General features: G+C 43.3%; 1 protein-coding gene across 1 annotated transcript in view; it reads right to left on the bottom strand.

The window, feature by feature from the left end:
- T265_02542 (hypothetical protein) overlaps positions 1 to 21907 on the bottom strand; it is a gene marked incomplete at both ends in the record, with an annotated part of 120307 nt that overhangs the window by 11524 nt on the left and 86876 nt on the right. The window contains 2 exons of the mRNA XM_009166805.1: positions 10037 to 10097; positions 13775 to 13814. Coding sequence (XP_009165069.1) covers positions 10037 to 10097; positions 13775 to 13814 — 101 coding nt within the window. The remainder of the gene's footprint in view (positions 1 to 10036; positions 10098 to 13774; positions 13815 to 21907) is intronic.

Below are 21907 nucleotides of genomic sequence, written 5' to 3'. Positions count from 1 at the left end.
GCATCATTCTTGGGAACGGCCATTATCATATTGCTGCATAGTGTGATCAATTCGGATGGGGTTACACTAAAAGGTAGCCGGCTATAAGGTATAGTTGACACGAGTTATTGATCCAAAGCCCTGACGTCTGAAAATTGCTTCATTAACCTCAGATACACGTACGAAAATGCTAAGCGAGCGATATTGCCCAGGATTTTATGGGTCGAAGAATTATGATGAACAGGCTGGTTTATTTTCTTAATAAGCTGTAAATTTGAGGTGAGGTATTCCAATTGCTTTGCTATGGTGAAGAATTGATGCCAACCTCAAGTTTGAAAAAGTTCTTACAGGAATGCTGCTTCATTGCGCATAAGTTTAGTAAGTCAAACACTGCTAACGCTTGCCACTGCCCACTAACACATTAGTCCATCCTGCCTGTGACCTCGAAACCCAAATTGATCCTTCTGGCTTAACAAGTTAGACACATATCAGGGGGCAATATGATTAAGCAACCTCTGACTGTCCCATGCTACACATCCATGAGGTCTCACTAAGGTGTTCGCGAATGTCAAACAATCTCACAACTTAAAATCTTATAAACAAGTTCGCATAACAAACAAATCATCGAAGAAGTTGTATTCTTGACCTTCATACACCTATACCTTGGTCCACTTCGCTTTCTCTGGCAAGCAAATCGAGGCCAAGGGCGCAGAAGAAGCTGTGAAACGGGAGCATGATGGCTCTTCTGTTCGTTCTTGGATGCTAAGATACAAAACTCAATCATTGAGGGATTTCTTAGTTTTCAAGACCTTAAAATGACAGCGGTTGCTCCTGGATGGCGGCGGCTTGGGGTTGGCAACCAACCAACCAATCGAGCTGATCAGCTCCTCAGTCTTCAGGCCACCAAAGTCGTTCAATCAGTCTTTACTGTAGAAAACCCTCACGTATTCGGGAAAGCCCACTTCATTGACGCGCGAAATCGCATGCCAGAAATTGTGGATTCTTGAGATTTATCAATAAATTGCGGTACTACCTGTATAAAACACGTAATTAAAGGACTACAAACCTCAGTTTATGGGAGTTTCCATCTATGTTGTCGCCCAAAGTAGTGCAAATCCAAAGAAATCCCGGAGAAGAAGGTTACGCGCCTGCGCACAACACGCGGCAACGCAAAACGATCAAACAGCGCGCGCAGAAGATGGTCGACCAAACTGGCTCGAAATATCAAGGGTTAAATTCCATGAGGGATTACAAATGCATATCGAGCCTATGAGGTAGATGCAGTAGACAGCAGGCTAGGAGGAGGTACGGGTTTGACCGAAGGGAACGAAGTATACTTACCAATGCACATTTTCTGTCAAGTTTTGCTGCAGAGCATGCACAATTAAGGCCACAGCCCTGAAAATTTGGCGCTACACACGATGAGTAGTTTGAAGATGACAAGAATCATGGCCTTCCATTGTTTGTCCTGCAATACCTTTTCAAGATATGTAGAAAGCAAAAGTGAGAAGGGAAAAGCAAAGGCTATCAGGTAAGACTAATTGTTACCTTTCTCAGGGACTGGATGGTGCAAACAGACATTCAACACTCAGGTAAGCATCCAAACTGCTTGTAGAAAGCAAACAGGGTGTGTTCTCACCTTCTTTTTCGGTAAGATAAGGACAACATTCCGGGACAATTATCTTGTTAGATCCTAGTGAAATTAGCTGTCTAAAGTTAAAATTTGATGCGAAATTATTTTCTTTCCAGACAGAGAAAGAAAAACAGAAAATATTGCTTAAATGGAGAGGGGAAGAGAGGTGTCCGTTTATTTTATGAACAATAATAGTTAACCGGAGGCAGTCACAAGAAAGTCGATCACACTACATCTCTTGGTAATCACGCCATCCGCGGATAGCCATGAATCTTATTTTGAAGTCTACTCTAAGTTTCCAACTCTTACCTCTGTGACAAGAAAATTCTATTCGTCACGGTTAACGCGTCTTCTGGGACAAAACGCGAGTGTTTCCAAGCGTTTTCAGCAAGATTTACTACAACATTTGTCATGAAGTTGGATGTTTGATTGTGCTTTAAATGGTGGACGGCGTGATTACCAAGAGATATGTTATGATCGACTTTCTGGTGGCTGGATCCGGTCAATTGTTATTGTTCATAAGATAAACAGGCACTCCTCTTCGCCCTCCATTTTAGCAAAATTTTCTGTCTTTCTTTCTCTGTCTGGAAAGAAAACAATTTCGCATCCATATATAACTTTAGACAGCTAGTTTCACTGGGACCGAACAAGATAATTGTTCCGGAATATTGTCCTTATCTTACCGGAAAAGAGGGTGAGACCACACCTTATTTGATTTCTACATACAGTTTGGTTGCTTACCTGAGTGTTGGATGTTTGTTTGCACCATCCAGTCCCTCAGAAAGGTGACAACTAGTTTCATCTGATAGCCTTTGTTTTTTCTTTCTCTTTGTCGCTCTCTACATGTCTTGAAAAGATATTGTAGGACAAACAATGGAGAGGCGTTTCTTCCGATTTTAAAATTACTCATCGTGAGTAGCGCCAAATGTTTAAGGCTGTGGCCTTAAATGTACGTTCTCTGCAACAAAACTTGGCAGAAATTGTGCTGTGCTAAGTGAATTTCCTTTCCCCCGGTCAAACCCTTCCCTCGTCCGAGCCTGCTGTCTATCGCGTCTACCTTCTAGGCTCGATGTTCATTTGTAGTCCCTCATGGAATTTTAACTCTTGATATGTCGGGACAATTTGGTCGACATCTTTTGCGTGCGCTTTTTGACCATTTTGCGCTACCACGTGTTGTACGCAGGCGCGTGTCGCCGATTAAGATCGATTTACCTTCTTCTCCAGGATTTCTTTGGACTTGCACCAATTTGGGCGACAACATAGACGGAAACTCCCATAAGTTGATGTTTGTAGTCCTTTTATTACGCGTTTTATACATGTAGTACCACATTTTATTGATAAATCTCAAGAATCCACAATTTCTGGCATGCGATTTCGCGCGTCAATGAAGTGGGCTTTCCCGAATACGTGAGGGTTTTCTACAGTAAAGACTGATTGAACGACTTTGGTGGCCTGAAGACTGAGGAGCTGATCAGCTCGATTGGTTGGTTGGTTGCCAACCCCAAGCCGCCGCCATCCAGGAGCAACCGCTGTCATTTTAAGGCCTTGAAAACTAAGAAATCCCTCAATGATTGAGTTTTGTATCTTAGCATCCAAGAACGAACAGAAGAGCCATCATGCTCCCGTTTCACAGCTTCTTCTGCGCCCTTGGCCTCGATTTGCTTGCCAGAGAAAGCGAAGTGGACCAAGGTATAGGTGTATGAAGGTCAAGAATACAACTTCTTGGTTGATTCGTTTGTTATGCGAACTTGTTTATGAGATTTTAAGTTGTGAGATTGTTTGACATTCGCGAACACCTTAGTGAGACCTCATGGATGTGTAGCATGCAACAGTCAGAGGTTGCTTAATCATATTGCCCCTGATTTGTGTCTAACTGGTTAAGCCAGAAGGATCAATTTGCGTTTTGAGGTCACAGGAAGGTGTTAGTGGGCAGTGGCAAGCGTTAGCCGTGTTTGACTTACTAAACTTATGCGCAATGATGCAGCATTCCTGTATGAACATTTTCAAACTTGAGGTTGGCTTCAATTCCTAACCATAGCAAAGCAATAGGAATACCTCACCTCAAATTTATTGCTTATTAAGAAAATAAACCGGCCTGTTCACCATCATTCTTCGACCCAAAAAATCCTGGGCAATATCGCTCTCTTAGTATTTTCGTACGCGTATCTGAGGTCAATGAGGCAATTTTTAGGCGTCAGGGCTTTGGATCAATAACTCGTATCAACTATACCTTATAGCCGGTTACCTTTTAGTGTAACCCCATTCGAATTGATCACACTATGCAGCAAGATGATAATGGCCGTTCCCAAGAATGATGCCGCTTCAAGAAGGATTTCACACGTGAAGTGATTCACCGTGAAAAAAAAGCCAAAATTATTCGTATTTCACTTAAATCCTGTCACTGATACAGGCACATGAAATTATATCCTTTCCTTTCCTTAACTTGTAACAGCATCTATGAGCCTGTTTCTTCAGAGACAATAAGTGCTCAGAAATTCGGAAAAGAGACCGGTAGTCATCTTAAAGGCACTCATGGAGATAGAAATTGGTCCACCATCTTATCCATTTGACCATGAAGACCAGTCAAGTGATCAACTTTCCAGCAATCAACACCTGTTCCAGCAAAATTTATCCTTCACGGTGTGCATCTGAATATGAGGGTAATTTCCGGGACCACTACAATTTTGAAAGTTTAAACAAACGCAAAACACCCGAACATCAAGCACACATTGGAATAGGTTGGTGGGAGTTTCTCTGTGGATTCAATCTGTAATAACCAATAAGCAGCGAGATAAGCTCGGCTGCGTACTGCACTCCACTTAATTCGGGTTTCAACAAATTCCGTTTGTTATGTCTAGCCAGCTGAAATTGAATAAACAGGCAGGTAAACAGGCAAGTAAATTTAAACTGTGCACCTTAATTCAGTTAAATATAGCCGACTCGTTTTGGTTTGTTAGTGCTTAAATTTATGAGAAATGTAGAATGAATTGCCGGGGACGAGGGCTGATTGATGAAATGAATTATTCAGTGAAAAATGTTGGAATTTCTGGTCGGTGTTCATTTTTCATTGAAAGCAAGCTTTAATACAGCCAGCAGTACCAGAACAAACACACTGTATTGCGTGATTCACTTTGGAAAAAATTAACTCGACAAGAAGGCGTATCCTAGAGTACGGTTTCATCTTTATTCGCGCGGTGTCGAAGAGACTGCTCCTCAGTGACCGATGAACCAGGGGTTCACCCATTTCAATTATTTCTTTCAATCAACTAAGAACACTACACCGACGCAACTCTGGTCATGTCAGTGTAAGAAGGAAATCCACTTGCTAGAAAAGCCATTTGCCACGGAGTTGTTTGCTAGCAAACATCAACTAAACAGTTACAAACTATTGGACAGGAAAATAAACATCTCACCAGTAATGATGCTCAATGATGACCACTGTTTTGGTCAAGTAAGTTTAAATCATTGCTAGCCATAATGTGACTCAGTTCTGGCTTATTACTATTATTATCATCGGTCTGTGCAATTTTAACTCTTTAAGTTTCACGATTCGATTCACAAACAGTCCATCTTCATGCATAAGCCTGTGGTGTTGCTAGAAGTGATATTATGCGACCCCATTATACAGCCCAAGTCGCAGTTCGGGTCCGAGTGCGACTATGCGAACCTGTAATACACTCTTCACATTAAGCTTGGAATGTAGCTACTTTACCGCCCTGTATGATTTGTTTAGTATGTACTGTCAGTTTGGTGAGCTGACAGTTCAAAAATCCCTCTTTGTTCAAGCCTCACCTCCTTCAGGTTACACTCGTTGGGTGGCATCCCTACCGTTTCATGTTCGGTGAAGTGCAAATCGACGTTGCAACAGAACAATCGGGGAAAGGACACCTGTTTACTTGATATCAGGACGGTCAGATTCTTGAGGGTTAAAAACAGAACGTCCAAGATAAACTGGGGACAAACGATTAACCACATCAGTAAGGCCGCCAAGTCAATGGACCAGGAAAGCCAGCTATCGACTCAACTTCCAAGCAGCAAGTAAGGACGGATGTGTAAGTACTCACGCGTGACTTAGAGGAGAAACAAATCAACAATCGATGGGGCAGTCCTGATTTGAGGTCAAAAGTGCACTTCAAGTACCGCGATGCTCCTTGTGATTTTGCGCACTTTTGCTTGCACTGAGACCATTGTGTTCTTTTTGGATCAGTCTTTTCCTTCACTAATCTTCTGAAGTCACCGGTTGCAGTCGGTTACAACACCAAATGCATGTACAGCGCGGATACATGTGTGAATCACTAATCCACATCATGCGACAGTTGCGGGTGACACTGGGGTGTTGATGAGAAGCTTGTGATGTGAGCGTCCCGATTACACAAACATCAACTTTGAGAAACCTATGGTCTGCTTTCTAGTAGACCACACAAGTTTTTTTCTAAATCTGGTCTACAGAATGGACGGGTCGTATAATTTTTCAACTCAATTCAGGTTTACACAAGATATGCTGAAATTTTTTCAAGCGTTTGCTTTTTTCGAAGTTCTTGAAACTGCCTTGAGAGTATTCCCATGTTTACAAATCTGTGTTATTCCGAATCCAGTTCTGTCGGATGTCCTATCCTATAATGAATATCTTGACGGGTATTTGAATGGGGATACACGCACACACCCTCAGGTGGTTGTGCTAGCAAGCAAATGATCACACGAGGTACTGGCAATTAGGTTGGATTACTAAAATCGCTCAAACGTATTGCAATGTTCACAGCGATGGGTGGCGCTCAAGCGAAAGGATGATACGTGGAAAAGTGATTCGCGAAAAACTGAACAATACCGCACTGTCGACGGCCACATACGGGCAATAATTCCGACTGCTTACAATCTTTATGTTGGATGATATGATACGTAACAGCTAAAACGGTAGACTCTGTAGTGAACAGAGGCTTAAGCGACTGACACTGATTCTTTGGTTTTCATAGACGCCAGGCTGTAAAATGAAGGCCATCCCACTAATAAACTGTGTTCAGCATCTTTCGTCAAATGCACTCAACCGGCAAAAGGATCTCACCATTCTGAAATGGATAGTATTCTTCTCCACAGCTCACGCTGGCCTTATGCAGTAAATGTTCCCTTCTGTAGATAATGGGATCGTAGGTTTTAGCCTGTTTGCCAGGCGTCGAAATATTCGGTTTTTCAAACGTGGTTTAAAACGTGGTATCATGGGGAAGAACCGCATATTAAATTGCGAATTTTGAAAGAGATAGATACAAACAGAGTTTCATGTGCCTCTAGACTTTCCAATAACATCTTCCCACATCTTGTGCTTAAAAAACGACGCGCTTCATGCTTTCACAACTCAGTGATGAATGAGCTACCCTACAGACTTGAAATAAGTCAGTTGTTAAGGTGCGAACGTGCTGACCGTGGGAACCGTGGCTTGAACCAATGCAGGCATTCCGACTCTTCCTCTGTAGGCTTGAGTAACCCGAGAGTGATTCAGTTCTCATGCTTCCTTCGAGGGTTAGGCAACTATGCACTGGAAGGGCGCTATTACAGGTGGTTTCTTTCGGGCTAACGTGCTAGGCCAGCACCACAGAACTACGGAAGAAGGAGGAAAACCATCTATACAGAGTGTTCCGGAAGAATGGATATCCAAGGAGTTTTGTTAAGAGAAGCTTAAAGAAGAATACATCTCAACAACAGCCACAGCAAGAACAAGCCACCAGACGAGTAGTCCTACCTTACATCGCAACCAGAACTCGCAACCAGCAAAAAGGAATCTTCGTGGCCCACAAACCGAGTACTACTCTAAGGAAATTAATCTGTAAACCGAAGGACAACCGGGACAAAACCAAGAGGAACAATGTGATATACCAAATCGACTGCAACGACTGCAACAAATTCTACGTTGGACAAACTGGGAGAAAATTATGTACACGAATAAAAGAACACAACGCGGCTGTCAGGAGGCATGACCCCCTGTCCTTGATATCTATACACGAGGACCAACAAGGCCACAAATTCAATCTGGAAAACGCGAAAATTTTGGCATACGGAGGCACGCGACACGGAAGAGAATTTCTGGAAGCATGGTACTCTACGGCAGGGTCAATCAACCGGTGCATCGAACTGGATCCAATTTACGCACCTTTACGTGCAAGAGATCAACATTGCAACCGAAACACTCAAGAAGGACCGAATAATGGATTACAAACGAAGAAACAAGGAACTCCTCGGAGTCAAATCAATAAAGGTCACAACGGGAACTCGGAAGGACAAAGATCACCTCAACACCGACCAGACTACCACGGGAAGGGATGCCAAGTTCAAAGGTCAGGTGGGCATCGACGAATGAGGACACGGGATAAAAGAACAACCAATGGAACCGCCCGACAGAATAACTAATCGCGGTCAAAGGTCGTCCCCGGCTACCAGCACGTATATCAACACACACGTAACACTACTGAACGCACAACCACTAACCCACCGCTACTCACAACTACGCACTGATGATGTCACCTCGATTAGTGATGAAACGTTTGCAACCAAATTGCCCAACTCAGCGAACAAGCCAACGACCATCTACGCCACCTGAACTATCAACATTCTCCTCTATAGAAAACTTGTATGTGTTGATCCAAACTCAAGAAAAAGGGAACATATGGTCCGAAAGCCCCTCATCAATGAAACAAATGTGCAATATATCCAGTCTCCCCTTTGTACCGCTTACATCAAAATTTTTGCTTTTCTGGTGGATTATGGATATTGATATTTCCTCTATTTGGTGTTCCAACAACTCGCCTGACGTGGCTTCAGATCAGCAACATGAAACCGGTACAGCTAATCCCTCGGCCTGAGTCATGTGATGGACACGTGTTGATCGACTGCATTAGGGATGCCCATCTCACTAATCCGTTGACGGCCAATGCTGGTCCAGTTCACCAGGGGATCAGAGCTGAGAAAGTCCCCAAACTAGCCATTTTTGTGATAAGATCACATTTTCTACAATGTTGATAAACAGACATGAAATTTTCAACCGCTGTTCCACGGAAGGCACATGATTTCATCTTCGGATGGTACGCCATGTTACGATCGTTAATAGCCAAAATTATCAACCGATCGGATGCCATGAATCAATGCAACATTCCCCATCGGTCCAGTGGTTTTACACGATCCTACGTTAAGTCTAGTTTAGAACCGGACGTATGAATGAAACTTAAGCGAAGTCTAACTGTGAATAACAATCTCGCGCAATGATTTATAGACTGGTTTACCTTAACTTTTCAATCTCTCTCAAGTTCCAACAATTCACAAACCCAATACTGCCCAACGAATGGTGTAGAATACATAAAGTTCCGCTAGTTTGCGCGTCACAGATTTTCTGTTTGCTCGTGATGGCTACCATCTACAGGAACTCACTGCGTACTGCATGACAAGTTTACCTCAGTTTTAGTTGATTTGATTTAGAAAGTGTGCCACAACACGTTCCGGCGTTAACTGAGAGTCAGAAATCTCTATAGTTCACTATGATCTGACATAGTTAATGCGAATACTCAAAATGCTCCACTTTAATACAGTCGAAACATCTGCCATGCGGCTGGCTCTATCTAAAGAACCCTGTGTTCTGAGACCCCACAAATGTGTGAGCCCATTGAGAAAGAAGAGTTGTCCGCCTCTCAGAAAACTCTCACTCCTCTGACTTAACCAATTTCGCAACGGAAAAGTAGCATTTCAGCAGAAGACAACACTGAAATTTTTTCACCATGGAGGTAAATAGTATCAACCAGAAATCAAACGCTCCCACGCATCACAGTATTCTTGAGACACAAATTATGCCTTTTTAATATACAGGGCTGTTGTGATCTAGAAAGATCAAGTGAAAAAGTGCATTCGCTACTCTTGTAACATCTTGATAATATCGATCCAATGGACCAGCTGAATCATTTTGCGGCTTCGTATTCAAGGCCAAAACGTCCTTAGCTGAAAAGCAAAAAACTTCCAACAGCCGAATAATATTTGTTGCTTCACAAATCCGGAAGGTAAGTGCCAATTACTGACAGAGCCTTCAGTCATAGATGGGTACACAGAATAGGATAGCAACACTGCTGAATAACTCTTCAAAGAGAGCAATCTTAGGGGGTGACTCTTTGTCAGTACTACTCGGCTTTCTTTCCACAACCACCAAAACATCGCTACGCACTACTACGCTGAGGATGTCACCTCGACTGGTGATAAAACGTTTGCAAACTGCACGGCTCAGTGAATAAGCCAACGACCATCTCCACTATCTGAGCTACCAACATTTTCTCTATAGAAAAACAGCGCTTTCATACCGCAATAGCAGTAGGTTGAGGTGAATTGGCCTCTTTTTCTAACAACTGATACCTTTGCCCACGTGCCATCTGCTTGACCATAGTAACCGCATTGATTTACCTTAGGCAACTCCCGGGCCATAGATTTGTATGATATTGTGTGGCGGAATGGTGGTATCACACTGAAACGAAAAGAATTACAAAACGGTCAGTGTTAGGCTTGTCTCACCATGCTTGAGTTGGCCGGTAGGTCTCATAAGTGCAAGTTCACTCCTCAACACCATTCCGCCGAATTTGAAAAAGCATAACAAGCTTACCCTTACATCCAGCTCCATACGAAACTTCCGTTTCGTCATGACTCTACGCGGGTGTCCAGAATCCTACCCCCACCCCCCGTTCACAGCCTAATCGGTAGCGAATGACAACCAACTTGCCACCTGAGACACAGCTATCAGCAAAAATGTGTCCTCCAACCACATTGACACGTTTGAGAGATTACATCTGGTTCATCAAAACAAGTCAAATGAACTGCTAGCACTGCATGATCTCAGTCAACAGAGTTATTGACAAAGCACTACCGAAAACGTTAAACACAGCCAGATGATTTGTTCATTAGCACTTTGCCATATCAAGAAATGACTACACGTCAATGTGAAACAAGTTGTCCACGTACGATGTACACTTGAAACAGAATTGTTCATTAGCACTTTGCCATATCAAGAAATGACTACACGTCAATGTGAAACAAGTTGTCCACGTACGATGTACACTGAGAATGAAACAGAACACGGGTGTATTTGAGCTAATAGCAACCGAATGAAAAATGACATGACCATAATGGGTTCCCGCACGTGGTGAGAGGAAATGCTCTGCTTCTACTTAGCTTGTTTATTTGGCCGTCGGTGCTCGAACAAACGTGAGAATGCGAAATGCTGAGAACACTCGCGGAAAATACATTAGGAGATTTGTTATGGGATGTGTGAGAAAGCTTGTTTATTTTTCCGATATGGAAACGGATGATTTTCGAATATCAGAACGTAGATAACAGGATCGCAAGAGTTCGTTATGTCCTAGAACACAAGTCAAACTCGGTACTGCCAAATATGTATACTGTTTATGAGCTTATTTATGAGTGAAACTAGAATCCAGTGCTCCCCCTTTGGTGGCGACTTACGAGAGCAGTAGCACGAGAACAGGAGGAAGACTGTTCAAACGATAGTGGCTTGGATGTTAATTAAACCGGTCCCTTGCAAACCCATCCTCGTACAGTTCATACGATGATCACTGAAGTCATCGCAAAGTTTGGTGATGGTAGAAACCCTGGGACCAGATGCGGCTTTTTTCCATAAACGCCTGTGGTGTGACACAACGGATCAAGGATTGGCAAAATCGTTTGCTTGTTCTTAATGAGATGAATATCATATATAATTGTTGTTTGTACGAAATCATTTTAGTCGAAGCCGAAACGCTTAAGCCGGTGCAGCCTTCAGGTTCCGTTCAGAAGAAGAACAACTGCTGGGATCAACCTAGGCAGAAGCTTCAGAAGCTTCAAGGAATTGTAACCACTTCCGTCTCCCATCCTCTATGCGTGCCCACGTCTAAGAAGCTATCTTTCAAAACAACCAGCTCTTCAGGATAACCGTCTCCACTGGAACAGGACTGCCGACAATAGAAGAAAGTTGGCAAAACTCATTATTTTTTAATTCATCGTGGAAATGAAAACTTCCGACGTGGAAATATTTGCCAATTTTTCTGCATTAATATATGAGGATCACAAGTGATTACACAGGAGGCGTTGTTTCTAGCAGTATTTCTGTATCCGGGTAATTGTTAGTGATGTCGAATCCACCAACGCTTGGACAAATATGAGCTTTGTGGCCTTTATCATAGAATGCGTTTGCTTTTCAGTGTTACTGGTAGAAAATGTCTTCGCCGGAAATAACATACAAGTGAAAATACCGACAAAAATTATGGAGTGTCCTCGTTTGTATACCGCCTATTAGGCTATTTGCTACGTGAAACATGTTGTTGGATCCGGTGGGAGTACGTGATGTTCCTAGTTCATCTACAACACTAACATTCAGCGTGACAGATGGTAAACAGATTGTTTACATATCGTTGTCTTTTCGTACTTCCTAGAAAAAATTTCCTTCTTTATCCAATGACCGTAGCTTTGTAAAAACCTGCCTACCCGATGACCACGAGCCAAGCTCGTCTGAAGCTTGGGTGTTCAGATGAGAATAACAGTTAAATAAGCGCGCTGAAGTAGCCTCAGGTTACACTTCATTTTGTGACCATAAATGTAACAATAGAACGGACAAACTATATTAAGTACGCCGTCTACAGAGGACTAGATGTTGCTACGATGATCTAAATATATATCACTGAAAGCTTTCCACACTCTTCGAGGTTCCGATACGCACAAATTACGGGTCCTAAAACATACTAAACCGCGCCCACCCTTTCCTTCAATGGACCGTCCCAGCCCAGGTTTACGTGCGTTTTTAGTGATAACAACTGACCGCGCTTCTTCAGTTCATGTCACGTAATCAGACACACGATACACCGTAACACAAAGTGAAGGCATCTACGTTGTTGGTCGAAAAATTCATATGATTCGATCTTCTATACAATTGTTCGATTTGCTGCTCAAATCAACCGGCGGTCATTCAGTGCACTATCTGTTTGTCGTCATTGAGAGTGAATCGACGGCTATCCAATGAACGAGTGCTCAGAGAGAAAAACTCGGATAGTAAAACTTTTGAATGATCGGTAGGTTCTGCAGCTACATTGATTTCCCTCCGGTAGTGGAAAAAATCAACGTAACTACTATACATCCTAGCTCAAACGATGCCACTGTTTAAAGTTTTGGAATACATTTCTCGCACTCGCCAAATTAAGTCTCTTCGACTCAGATGGCATGTGTTGATTATTTTGCTTCTCATTTGGCTCGAAAATGAGCAGGTAACGGAGTTGAAATGGTCTACTGGAAGGCTTGACTGACATAGTTTGATAAGTTTCAGTACATTTGATTCGAAGACATACAATGTCTGACATGATTAGGTTGCAAGAGGCTCTCAAAGATATGGTCGGATAAGGTAACCTGTTGGATACTTCTCTCAGCGCTTCGATGGAGCCGCAATCCACATTTACGTGGATGGTATTGGTAAATTATACATCCGCTGTTTCTGAAAAACAGTATGGAAGAACATGCTGGCGGCTGGTTGAGTCCCCCTCCGATGCCGGATGAGCAACATCAATAACACCACACTGAACCCACAGTAAAAGTGACGCACGCCAGTGGAACCAAGATATGGCGCTTTTCGTAAAGTCATCATAAGCCGCCATGAAGGGCCAACCGGTGTAGAAGCGGCCACTCAGAGGGAGCAGCTTACTGGACCTAGAGCGATAATCTTTCCACATTCAAAAAACTACACATTGTCTCCCACCGTAATCATACCGCGATTCAGAACAAAGACAACTGGGTGCATAGGAATACTTCAAACAGTAAAATTTCTCCGATGTCCTGCGTACCGCGGTCCCGTTTTATTCTACCGGGACAAAACACAAACCAGCTGGCGCTAAATGCAGTCGTATGCATTCGAATTCCAGGTCACTCAGTCTTTGTGTAATACGGTGAAATAATTTGAATCACTCTCAGAGGACGTCAGTTTCAAATCAGACTGCGGTTGGATTGGAGCTGAAAAAGTGGGCTGCTATGCTCGAGCTTGCTCCTCATGTTGGTGGTAGTGATGAGGGTGGTAGTTTGTTGACTTGGCTTTCTCAGGTCGGCCGCGGTTTTGACTACAGATAAGCGAATATGGTAAAGTTTCGCGCCTCATTAGAAGACGATACTTACCTCGTTCGATATTTGCGGAATTGACTGGAATGGTTCACAACTGAGATGAATATGAGCTAAAGCAAACACATGCAGATTGGAGTCGATTTCTGTGGCGAATTGGTGGAGCTTCTAAAACGTTTTGAGAATGTTTCGAAAAAAAATCAAAACCTAACAACTATTCTGCACATAATGTTGGATGCGAACAGATTTCAAACAGGGCTACCGGGAAAATTCAAGATGAGCTTGAATTCAAACGGAGCATAAAACTCCTTATTAAAAGTTCAGTTGCATCGTGGACACTTCCAAAATAAAGTCGCCAGTTTATTGCCAGAAAGTTTGTGTTCAGAATTGAACTCACTTAGTTGTGTCACCCGTGTTCTGGTATCAGGTTTTTCTTCCAAACAGTAAACCAAGATTCATTTGAATGCTTCGATGTTACGTGAAGGGGAGATACTTCCAAAATAAAGTCGCCAGTTTATTGCTGGAAAGTATGTGTTCAGCATTGAACTCACTTGGTTGTGTCACCCGTGTTCTGGTATTAGGTTTTTCTTCCAGAAAAAGATTCATTTGAGTGCTTCGATGTTACTTGAAGGGGAGAATAATTCTACAGGCATGCTGTTCCATGTCAGCTCCAAACAACGTAAGCAACGTTAGAGGTAGCAGTCACCCCAGGTTATCCTGAAACCTTCCTGGATTTCACCAGTTTTACACACCTGAGGTAATCCATGAGTCAGTTCGAGAGCTGCTGGTTGTGACACTCCCGTCGCACGTCAGATGTCCAAAGTTTAAACTCCGGCATCAAGGATATGCACTGCTAATAAGCTCTTATAAGAGCGAAATTCGAGTACAGTGCTTCCTCCTTTGGTTTGGACTCAGCAGACTAGTTACGCAAAAATAGGGGCAGAACTGTTCAAACAAGAGTGATGTGAACTCGATTTCTACAGAGTTAACCGGTGGCTCGTCCGGTGACGGTAGATCTCTTACCTCAGCCTGATAACCAGCTCGATGAACAGATAAGCGAGTGCCTGATCAAACATCATGTAAGGTTGTTATGGACGCGCAGTTATCCTTCCTCAGACAGGCCACCTTGTTGAAAGGGCAGTTTGAGAGTGAGGGGTTTACTTCTTACAATGGTAACGTGAACTGTCTATCATTGCACCAGATCGTGGAAAAAATTGTGAAAAATCGTGTCTCCCGAAATGATTCTTCATCAACATAGTCCCAAGTTTCCTCATCTGATATTGCCTTCCGAAAAAATATCGTGTAACTCGTGCCCAACACCCATTCTTAAGTGGAAAAGCCAGCGGTGCGCATCTCAAGTTACTGGTTTCAACGCTTAAGCATTCGATTACGCGCTGCTGATCAGCAATATGATTGTCCCGAACTTATACCGAATGTATCACCACTAATCCTTCAGTCATTGTCGTCTACTTCATAAACGAGAGATTCAGCTGGATCCAGTTGAGGCTTCCGCCGAAAGCAAATTACTCTGCAAAAGAGAGCGTTTTGCGCTGTCACGCAAAACATTAATTTGCAAACCACGCATTTCAAAAACTTTGAAAAGTTCACAGTTCTTATAGGTTTATACAAATGTATGATGGTTGGACATTGTAGTGGGAACCTGCTGTGTCCGATTTCTGTTTTGCAGCGGTTGATACAGCAAAATACGAGGGGTTGCAGCAATATATGAGGAGAGCACTCTAGCTCCGGTTATCTTAATATTTCCTCCTTCGCATCGGAGTAGTACTCACAGGTAATAATGGTGGTTTATACATCCCGTTTGCAATTCAGTTTTCACACTAGCCCAAACAAGTAACAGTTAACAGTCGAAACTGATGTGGATCTATGTGCTGAAGTGAGAACGATGTCCAACTTGTCCACACATTTAGTTGACAATACGGTTCTATTTGTCGCTTGTTATTTCGGTACTTATCCAATCATGAAACTGATGTATTCAATTCTTGACAACCGGGTAAGGTGAAAGTTGCAGCAGATGGCTGCTCCGAAAATCGACCGGAAGTGGCGGCGGTGTGATCTCACGCGGAGTGAACGAATCCGGACATCAAACAACACACGAAAAATCTTATATGTGAATTTTTGTGGTTCGATCCCCACACAGGATGAGAACTATACGTAATCCAAAGCGTGTGAAGCATGTAGCAGTGTGTACCATCACCTCGAATCTGAAAGTGAAATTTTCTTCCAGCTTCTTCAACGAACGCGAAACAGGTATGTCGCGCCTAGTTGGTTCCTAAACGTGATGAAGTGATTAAACACAAGTATCGTTTCAGTGTCCATAGTGCAATCTTAAAAGCACTTTTAATTTCACCGTCCTAATATTCTGAAGGAGCATTGTAATTGAGTTTCACTCTTATTGGAGATCACTTGCAGTGGATACTATTGGCTATCTTGGGGTTTGCCATCCAGGCCTCCGTTCACCGAGGCGAACAAGTCACCGACACTAGCATAAGGACGCTGGTTCGTCGGGCCTACATATTCGCACTTCGGACAATGCTCTTAGTTTCTTCGGACGCCTGGAACGGTGGCCGACTAACCGTTCTGATTGTGCGAGCCACTGCCCTGCCTGTAAATAACTTCCAGCTGGGTGGATCCAAGGGCACCCTAAATAAACTGGGTACTCGCGTTTGCTCATTTGTGATACTCGTATGGGCTGACTAACAGCTGTTTCTCATCGAACAGACATGACACAGTAGACCAAATGAATATCTGAGCATCTCCTAGACAAAGGACACCGTGTAAACGCCGCAACGGCTTTTATACCTGTCTACGAAGTACCTTCAAACTTGTCAAAGTCTAGCAGACCAAAGATCTGTGACCACTGCTGTAATTATCAGCAAAAGAATTCACCAGTTTGAACTTTGTATTCAAAATTAAATCAGCCGTTAGTACCCATATGGTTGGCTGGTCAGGTGACTGTCGAACCGTGTGGTATTTTCTTAACCAACCACCGAATTTAGTTCTGATCAGATACTCTTACATTCTATCTATTTTGCGAGTCTGACGAAGAGATATCAAGAAGATACACTTGACTTTATCAGTGCTGTCTTAAAACCGGTAATGTTGTCTGTTTAGGACAATACAAACGTACAGGAGTAAACATATACCAACATAATCGTCCTGTCAACCACAGTCCTGAAAAAACTGATTCCCAGGAAATGCCATCCCGTTTCACCTAGTTCGGGACAGCTCAAACCAAACACTTATCCCACACTAAAATACAAGGATATCCACTAGGGCTTATTTATCGCGCCACTGTTGATTCAGTGGCTCTCAGTCATCTTTCATAGTGCGACNGTTGATTCAGTGGCTCTCAGTCATCTTTCATAGTGCGACAATTTGAATTACTTCAGTCAAAATCCTTACCCTGCTCGCAACACACCTGCAGCGGGTGACAATCAACACAACTTTCACGTTATTAATTCAGCTCACCTCGTTGGTGCTACCGGAAACAGCATGTGGTCACCGGTCTTCGCATGTCAAAGGCATTAACCGTTAACTTCACTCCTCGCTGACTCTCACTGTTTACAGGCGAAATCTGTTGTACTGTTTACGCAGGTGATATACTGACTCACCTCATGCATTCTGTCCACCACGGTCCCACTTTACTCGGAATGCGTGTTTGTGCACATACATGTGTGTGTGTGTGTGTGCAGACCTCGACAAGGCAGCAAACCACAAAATGTCAATACGAACTTTGCACTTGAAGTGAATTTCCGTCATGCCCAAAGTGCAGCCACTGGTTTAAGTTTGCTCGTAGCCTGTGTTGACGTGCTCAGGTTTTTTTTCCAACCGTGAAGTGCACTTTCGATAGACGCACATCGTGCTTGTACCTGACAGATGAAGCCTAGTCTGTAGGTGAAAGATTCATGGTCCAATGATTTACCCATATTTGTCGATGCTTGCATACTAGAAGACAAGCGATGTTGAAGTAAAACTGTCGGGAAAAGACCTGGTTGAGAGAAAGACGTCGCACGAGCTGTCGCTATACACTTGCACAAGCTTGGAAACACTGAACTGCTTATACAGGTTGGACTGCCATGCCGCTACCAAGGCAACGGCATGATTGGTGTCTACGGCCCAAAGACTAGTTTTTCGTGTTGCAAGTGCCCAAATCACATTAGTTAATTTGGAGGCTATTTTACTCTAAATCATATTCGTACCGCAAGACCACCCTGGTATTAGCTATCCAACAAGGTTAGATAGGTCCATATAAGTGGCATGATATTGACTGGACATTAGTCAGGAACTCCGTTAAACAGTGGTTAACAGAGCGTTACCGATGTTTTGGTTGCATTTATCAAAGTTTGCAACCGTAGAATAAACTTTACGGTTGAAACCGATCCCAAAAATGTATCCTTAAAGGAATATAAGCACCCACCGTGTATCAGGATTTCCTTAATCCTTGGAGTTTCAAAAACTAACTGGTGTGAGCGGTAAGCAGCACTCATCAGCATTCAAGCCTGTATCGCTCACCTTCCGTGTGTGTCCAAACGCATTCCTGCTTGGCCTTGCTTACACCGACGGAGGAGATCTGCTCCCTAAACCATGTGACCAGAACTCAAGTGCACTGACGCTAAAAGTGCTGTTCATCATTACGCACATGGCCACCATTCGTGCGCCCATGAAAATAGTTTTCACACTCTCTTGGGGGCCCAAACCAACATCGGTTCGATTGCTGCATTCAGGGCCTTCTGCGATAGTTCTGGGCAGGGCAGCGTGTCCTTTCAAACATGTCTCCAATCCGTCCTGCCAACCAGAATTAATGGACGTCGTTCAATTCCTTTTTGGGATATATTGGCTGCAATTCGGGTGACTGTTGGTCTGTTCGTCGAGCCTTTGCAAGTAAAGCGTAAAAATCGAAGATCTGAACATGTTTTAATACGTCGAGGAGGATACAGCACTTCCGAAAGAAGGCATTAGAACGCAACACCGGATATCAATGAAGCAAACTTTCAACAGTTCACAAAAACCACGGGTGAGGGATGCAGTTTTATGGAAAGGGCCCGTGTACAGCCTGATAAGAAACCCACTCGCCGGATTCTTAGGTATAGACTTCTGCGAGGTTACGCCCGAGCAGTTTGGGAGTCTAAGAAGCAACAAGTAATGATTATTGAACCATCCGGATGTTGGCCACAACAAAGTATAGCGACAATCGCGACGCAATTGCCTGAAGACGGTCTGAGGAAAATGTTTTGCAACCGAAGCCAGGTAGCATGGATATCCTATTCGAATAACTTTGACTCAACGACCAAAGAAGAGGCTATGCCAACGGCGACATTTATTACAACGCTTGACTCATCGCTATGCAAGGAATCTGTGCAATATGCAAAACAAAAAGGTGAACGGATGGCTCCCTGGGACACAAGACACTTAGTTGTATTCGTGGTTGGTATTTTGCCACCATTCCGTACGTCGTACTAATTTTCATTGGGGTGGTCTTGTTAAAGTGCAGATACTCCTGGGAGTGGTTAATGGACCATTCTGTGCTCGCTTATTTCCAAAAGCATACATGGGATCAGATAACTGATCTCACGCACTTAGTCGAATGGCACACTGTTCCTAAAACTACACGTTCAAGGAAGTGTAGAAGTTGGATGTGGATTGCGAGCCTTTGCAAACAAATCTAACGTAATGATTAAAATTAGGCTAGATTGCGGACGGTCGCTTTCAGCTGTGTCTCATCGGGCAAGTATAGTGGTAAAATAGAAAACCAGATCAAAATATTATACAGTATCACCATAATACTGGTATGTAAACAGCAACGATCCAGATGTATTTCCCGTCAAAACCAAATTAATGTGAAAATGAGTGTATTTGGCGAATTTCGTACAAGTTCTGTTCAAATAATACATAAGATAGACTGAGTCCCAAGAAGACCGAAATCGGTCGTGGTCTGTCGAAGAGGTTTTAGCAACCATGGGTGTTGTCTCCCAAGAAAATGCACTGTGGTGTCTCGAATATCGTAAGAACAGAAACACAAGGTGGCGCCTGGGTAGCACATTTAGTTGCAAAGTATCATAAAAAAGCGATGCAGACTGGATTCATTTGGATTTCCACATAAACCAAATTGGTGCATAAATGAATGTGTTTGGAGAGCTGCCAGGTGTTTTTTGTTGATAAAGAGAGGGATCGCCTTTCCGGATGGCGAATGCCACGGTTGTTTCGAATATATGTCGGCGAATGACCTTCGGCCGAGAATGATCACTCCGTATCTTGTGATTCCCCATAAACATTGACAAAATTCAATAGAGTATTCATCTGCAAACAATGGTTTGTAAAAAATCTTCCTCTCACTCTTAACTGGCTGGATAAATTAGCTAGGTAACAGCTGTTCTTCTGAATCTGCACTGGTAGGCAGGCCAATCTGAACCGTCGGACATGTGATGACTCATCGGCACGCGGAGTGAAGCACCCGACTGCGTCAGCGAAATGGATAATGCCAACTCATGGGGAATTTCGGATTTTGCAGCGCTTAATCAGAAATCGGGAGAAACCACTGCAAAATTGGAAGATTTCCACAATAGACGATTTATAGGTTTGACTCTATGGTCATTTCAGTTTTTAATATTCCCTGTATTGTATAACAAGGGCCGTTGCAAACAGCTGCTTTCGATAAAGTTACGACTGGCGAATAGAGTTGTATACTGAATACACGGTGGAATTACCATAAAAGCAGTTCAGGCGGTGAAGCGTCTAGTGAAAAGGGGGTGTTATTCACGTAATTTGATCCGGGTTAATTGGGAAACACGGTTAGTCAGCCCGGGTGGGGTTGATCCTTTCACACGGCATTTCTTATGACACCAAGTTCGTTAGTGTAGTCGAATTACTATCACTTTAAGTGCTGCGAATGGGCTTTGAGGAACGACCTTGGAACGATTTGGCGGCACTTGATACGTCTCTCTGATTGGCTCATCCAGATCGATCCGGTGATTTGTGCTGATTAGATGAACCGCCATCACTCACCTCTTGATTTCCGCTTGCCCGGTCCCACTGTATGAGAGAATGAGCTTGGTAATTCTCCGAGAAGGGCGTCGAGTCGTGCGGTCGATATAGTTTGTGGAGCATTCGCGAACGAATAATTACCATGGCTGGGTCAGGTATCGATATCTTTCAAAGTTGTTCAAGATGAGTTTGTTAATGCAGTGCTCAACAAATCCTGATCACCATTATCCTTTAGTGGAAGACGCTATTTCGCTCGTGGTTAAGACAGCAAGGACATATTGCGCTGCACGAATATTTCGCATCAGCTTATCAAACGCTACGATATCATGGCACATAAGGCAATGTCGCTGTTTTCATAGCAGTGCCAGTCGAAAGGCTCAAAGACATCTAAGCCAAAGAGGACGACCAGCAAAACAGTCACTTTTTCTACTCAATTTCTCTAGGGCGTCAACAGTGGTTGTCGGCATCTGATCGCTGAAATTCAATGGTGAAGGGGTGGGTCAGGATCCAGTTGTGGCCCATCTCAATCGTACTTCTGGTGAACGATGAAGTCGGCATTTGTGCTAATCCAGCTTGTCTCGGAAGCAACTTCTGAGGTGTATCATTTTGTAATCTCGAGAAGTGCTTAACGATTCTCCATCATGTAGCCTGGTCTGTCTCGACTAGGCACTTGTCACCCCGGTTACAAGCGGATCGTTAAACAGCACCTGGGACAGATTAGTGAATGTATCAATGTGTTGGTTCTGTCAATAAGATTACTCGGACCAAAATGGTAGTTCTGATTCCATATGCGGAAATTGGCTACTGATGTGCATCAAAAATGATGAAATGGTTAGAAAGTAGTGCTGTCGGAACTATTTCACCTGGGACTCTAACCCATACGACACCAACTTCCTGCATGGTGCTCAGTCCCATTCATCTTTGTCGGGCTTTTGAAAGAAATTGGTCTCGAATTCGGAGGTTTTCAATCACTGATGGAAGATAAAGAGAGGGTCGCTGTTTCTAGATCTGTTGACCTAAGCTTGACGAGGTTGATGAAACGCTATTGAGAAGTTGCTCAGTTCAACTGAGTGTATGAGTTAAGTGCACACAGACTGTAGCCCAGCTCAGGAATTCAATGGTTGATCATATGACCGTTGGTCTGTTTGCCGTGCCTGACATCTAGCTTGCAAACATTTCTTCGCCAAT

This window comes from Opisthorchis viverrini (genome assembly GCF_000715545.1).
Source record: "Opisthorchis viverrini unplaced genomic scaffold opera_v5_32, whole genome shotgun sequence".
NCBI lineage: Eukaryota > Metazoa > Platyhelminthes > Trematoda > Opisthorchiida > Opisthorchiidae > Opisthorchis > Opisthorchis viverrini.
Note: the sequence above shows the minus strand (reverse complement) of the source record. Positions and strands in the feature narration are given on the sequence as shown.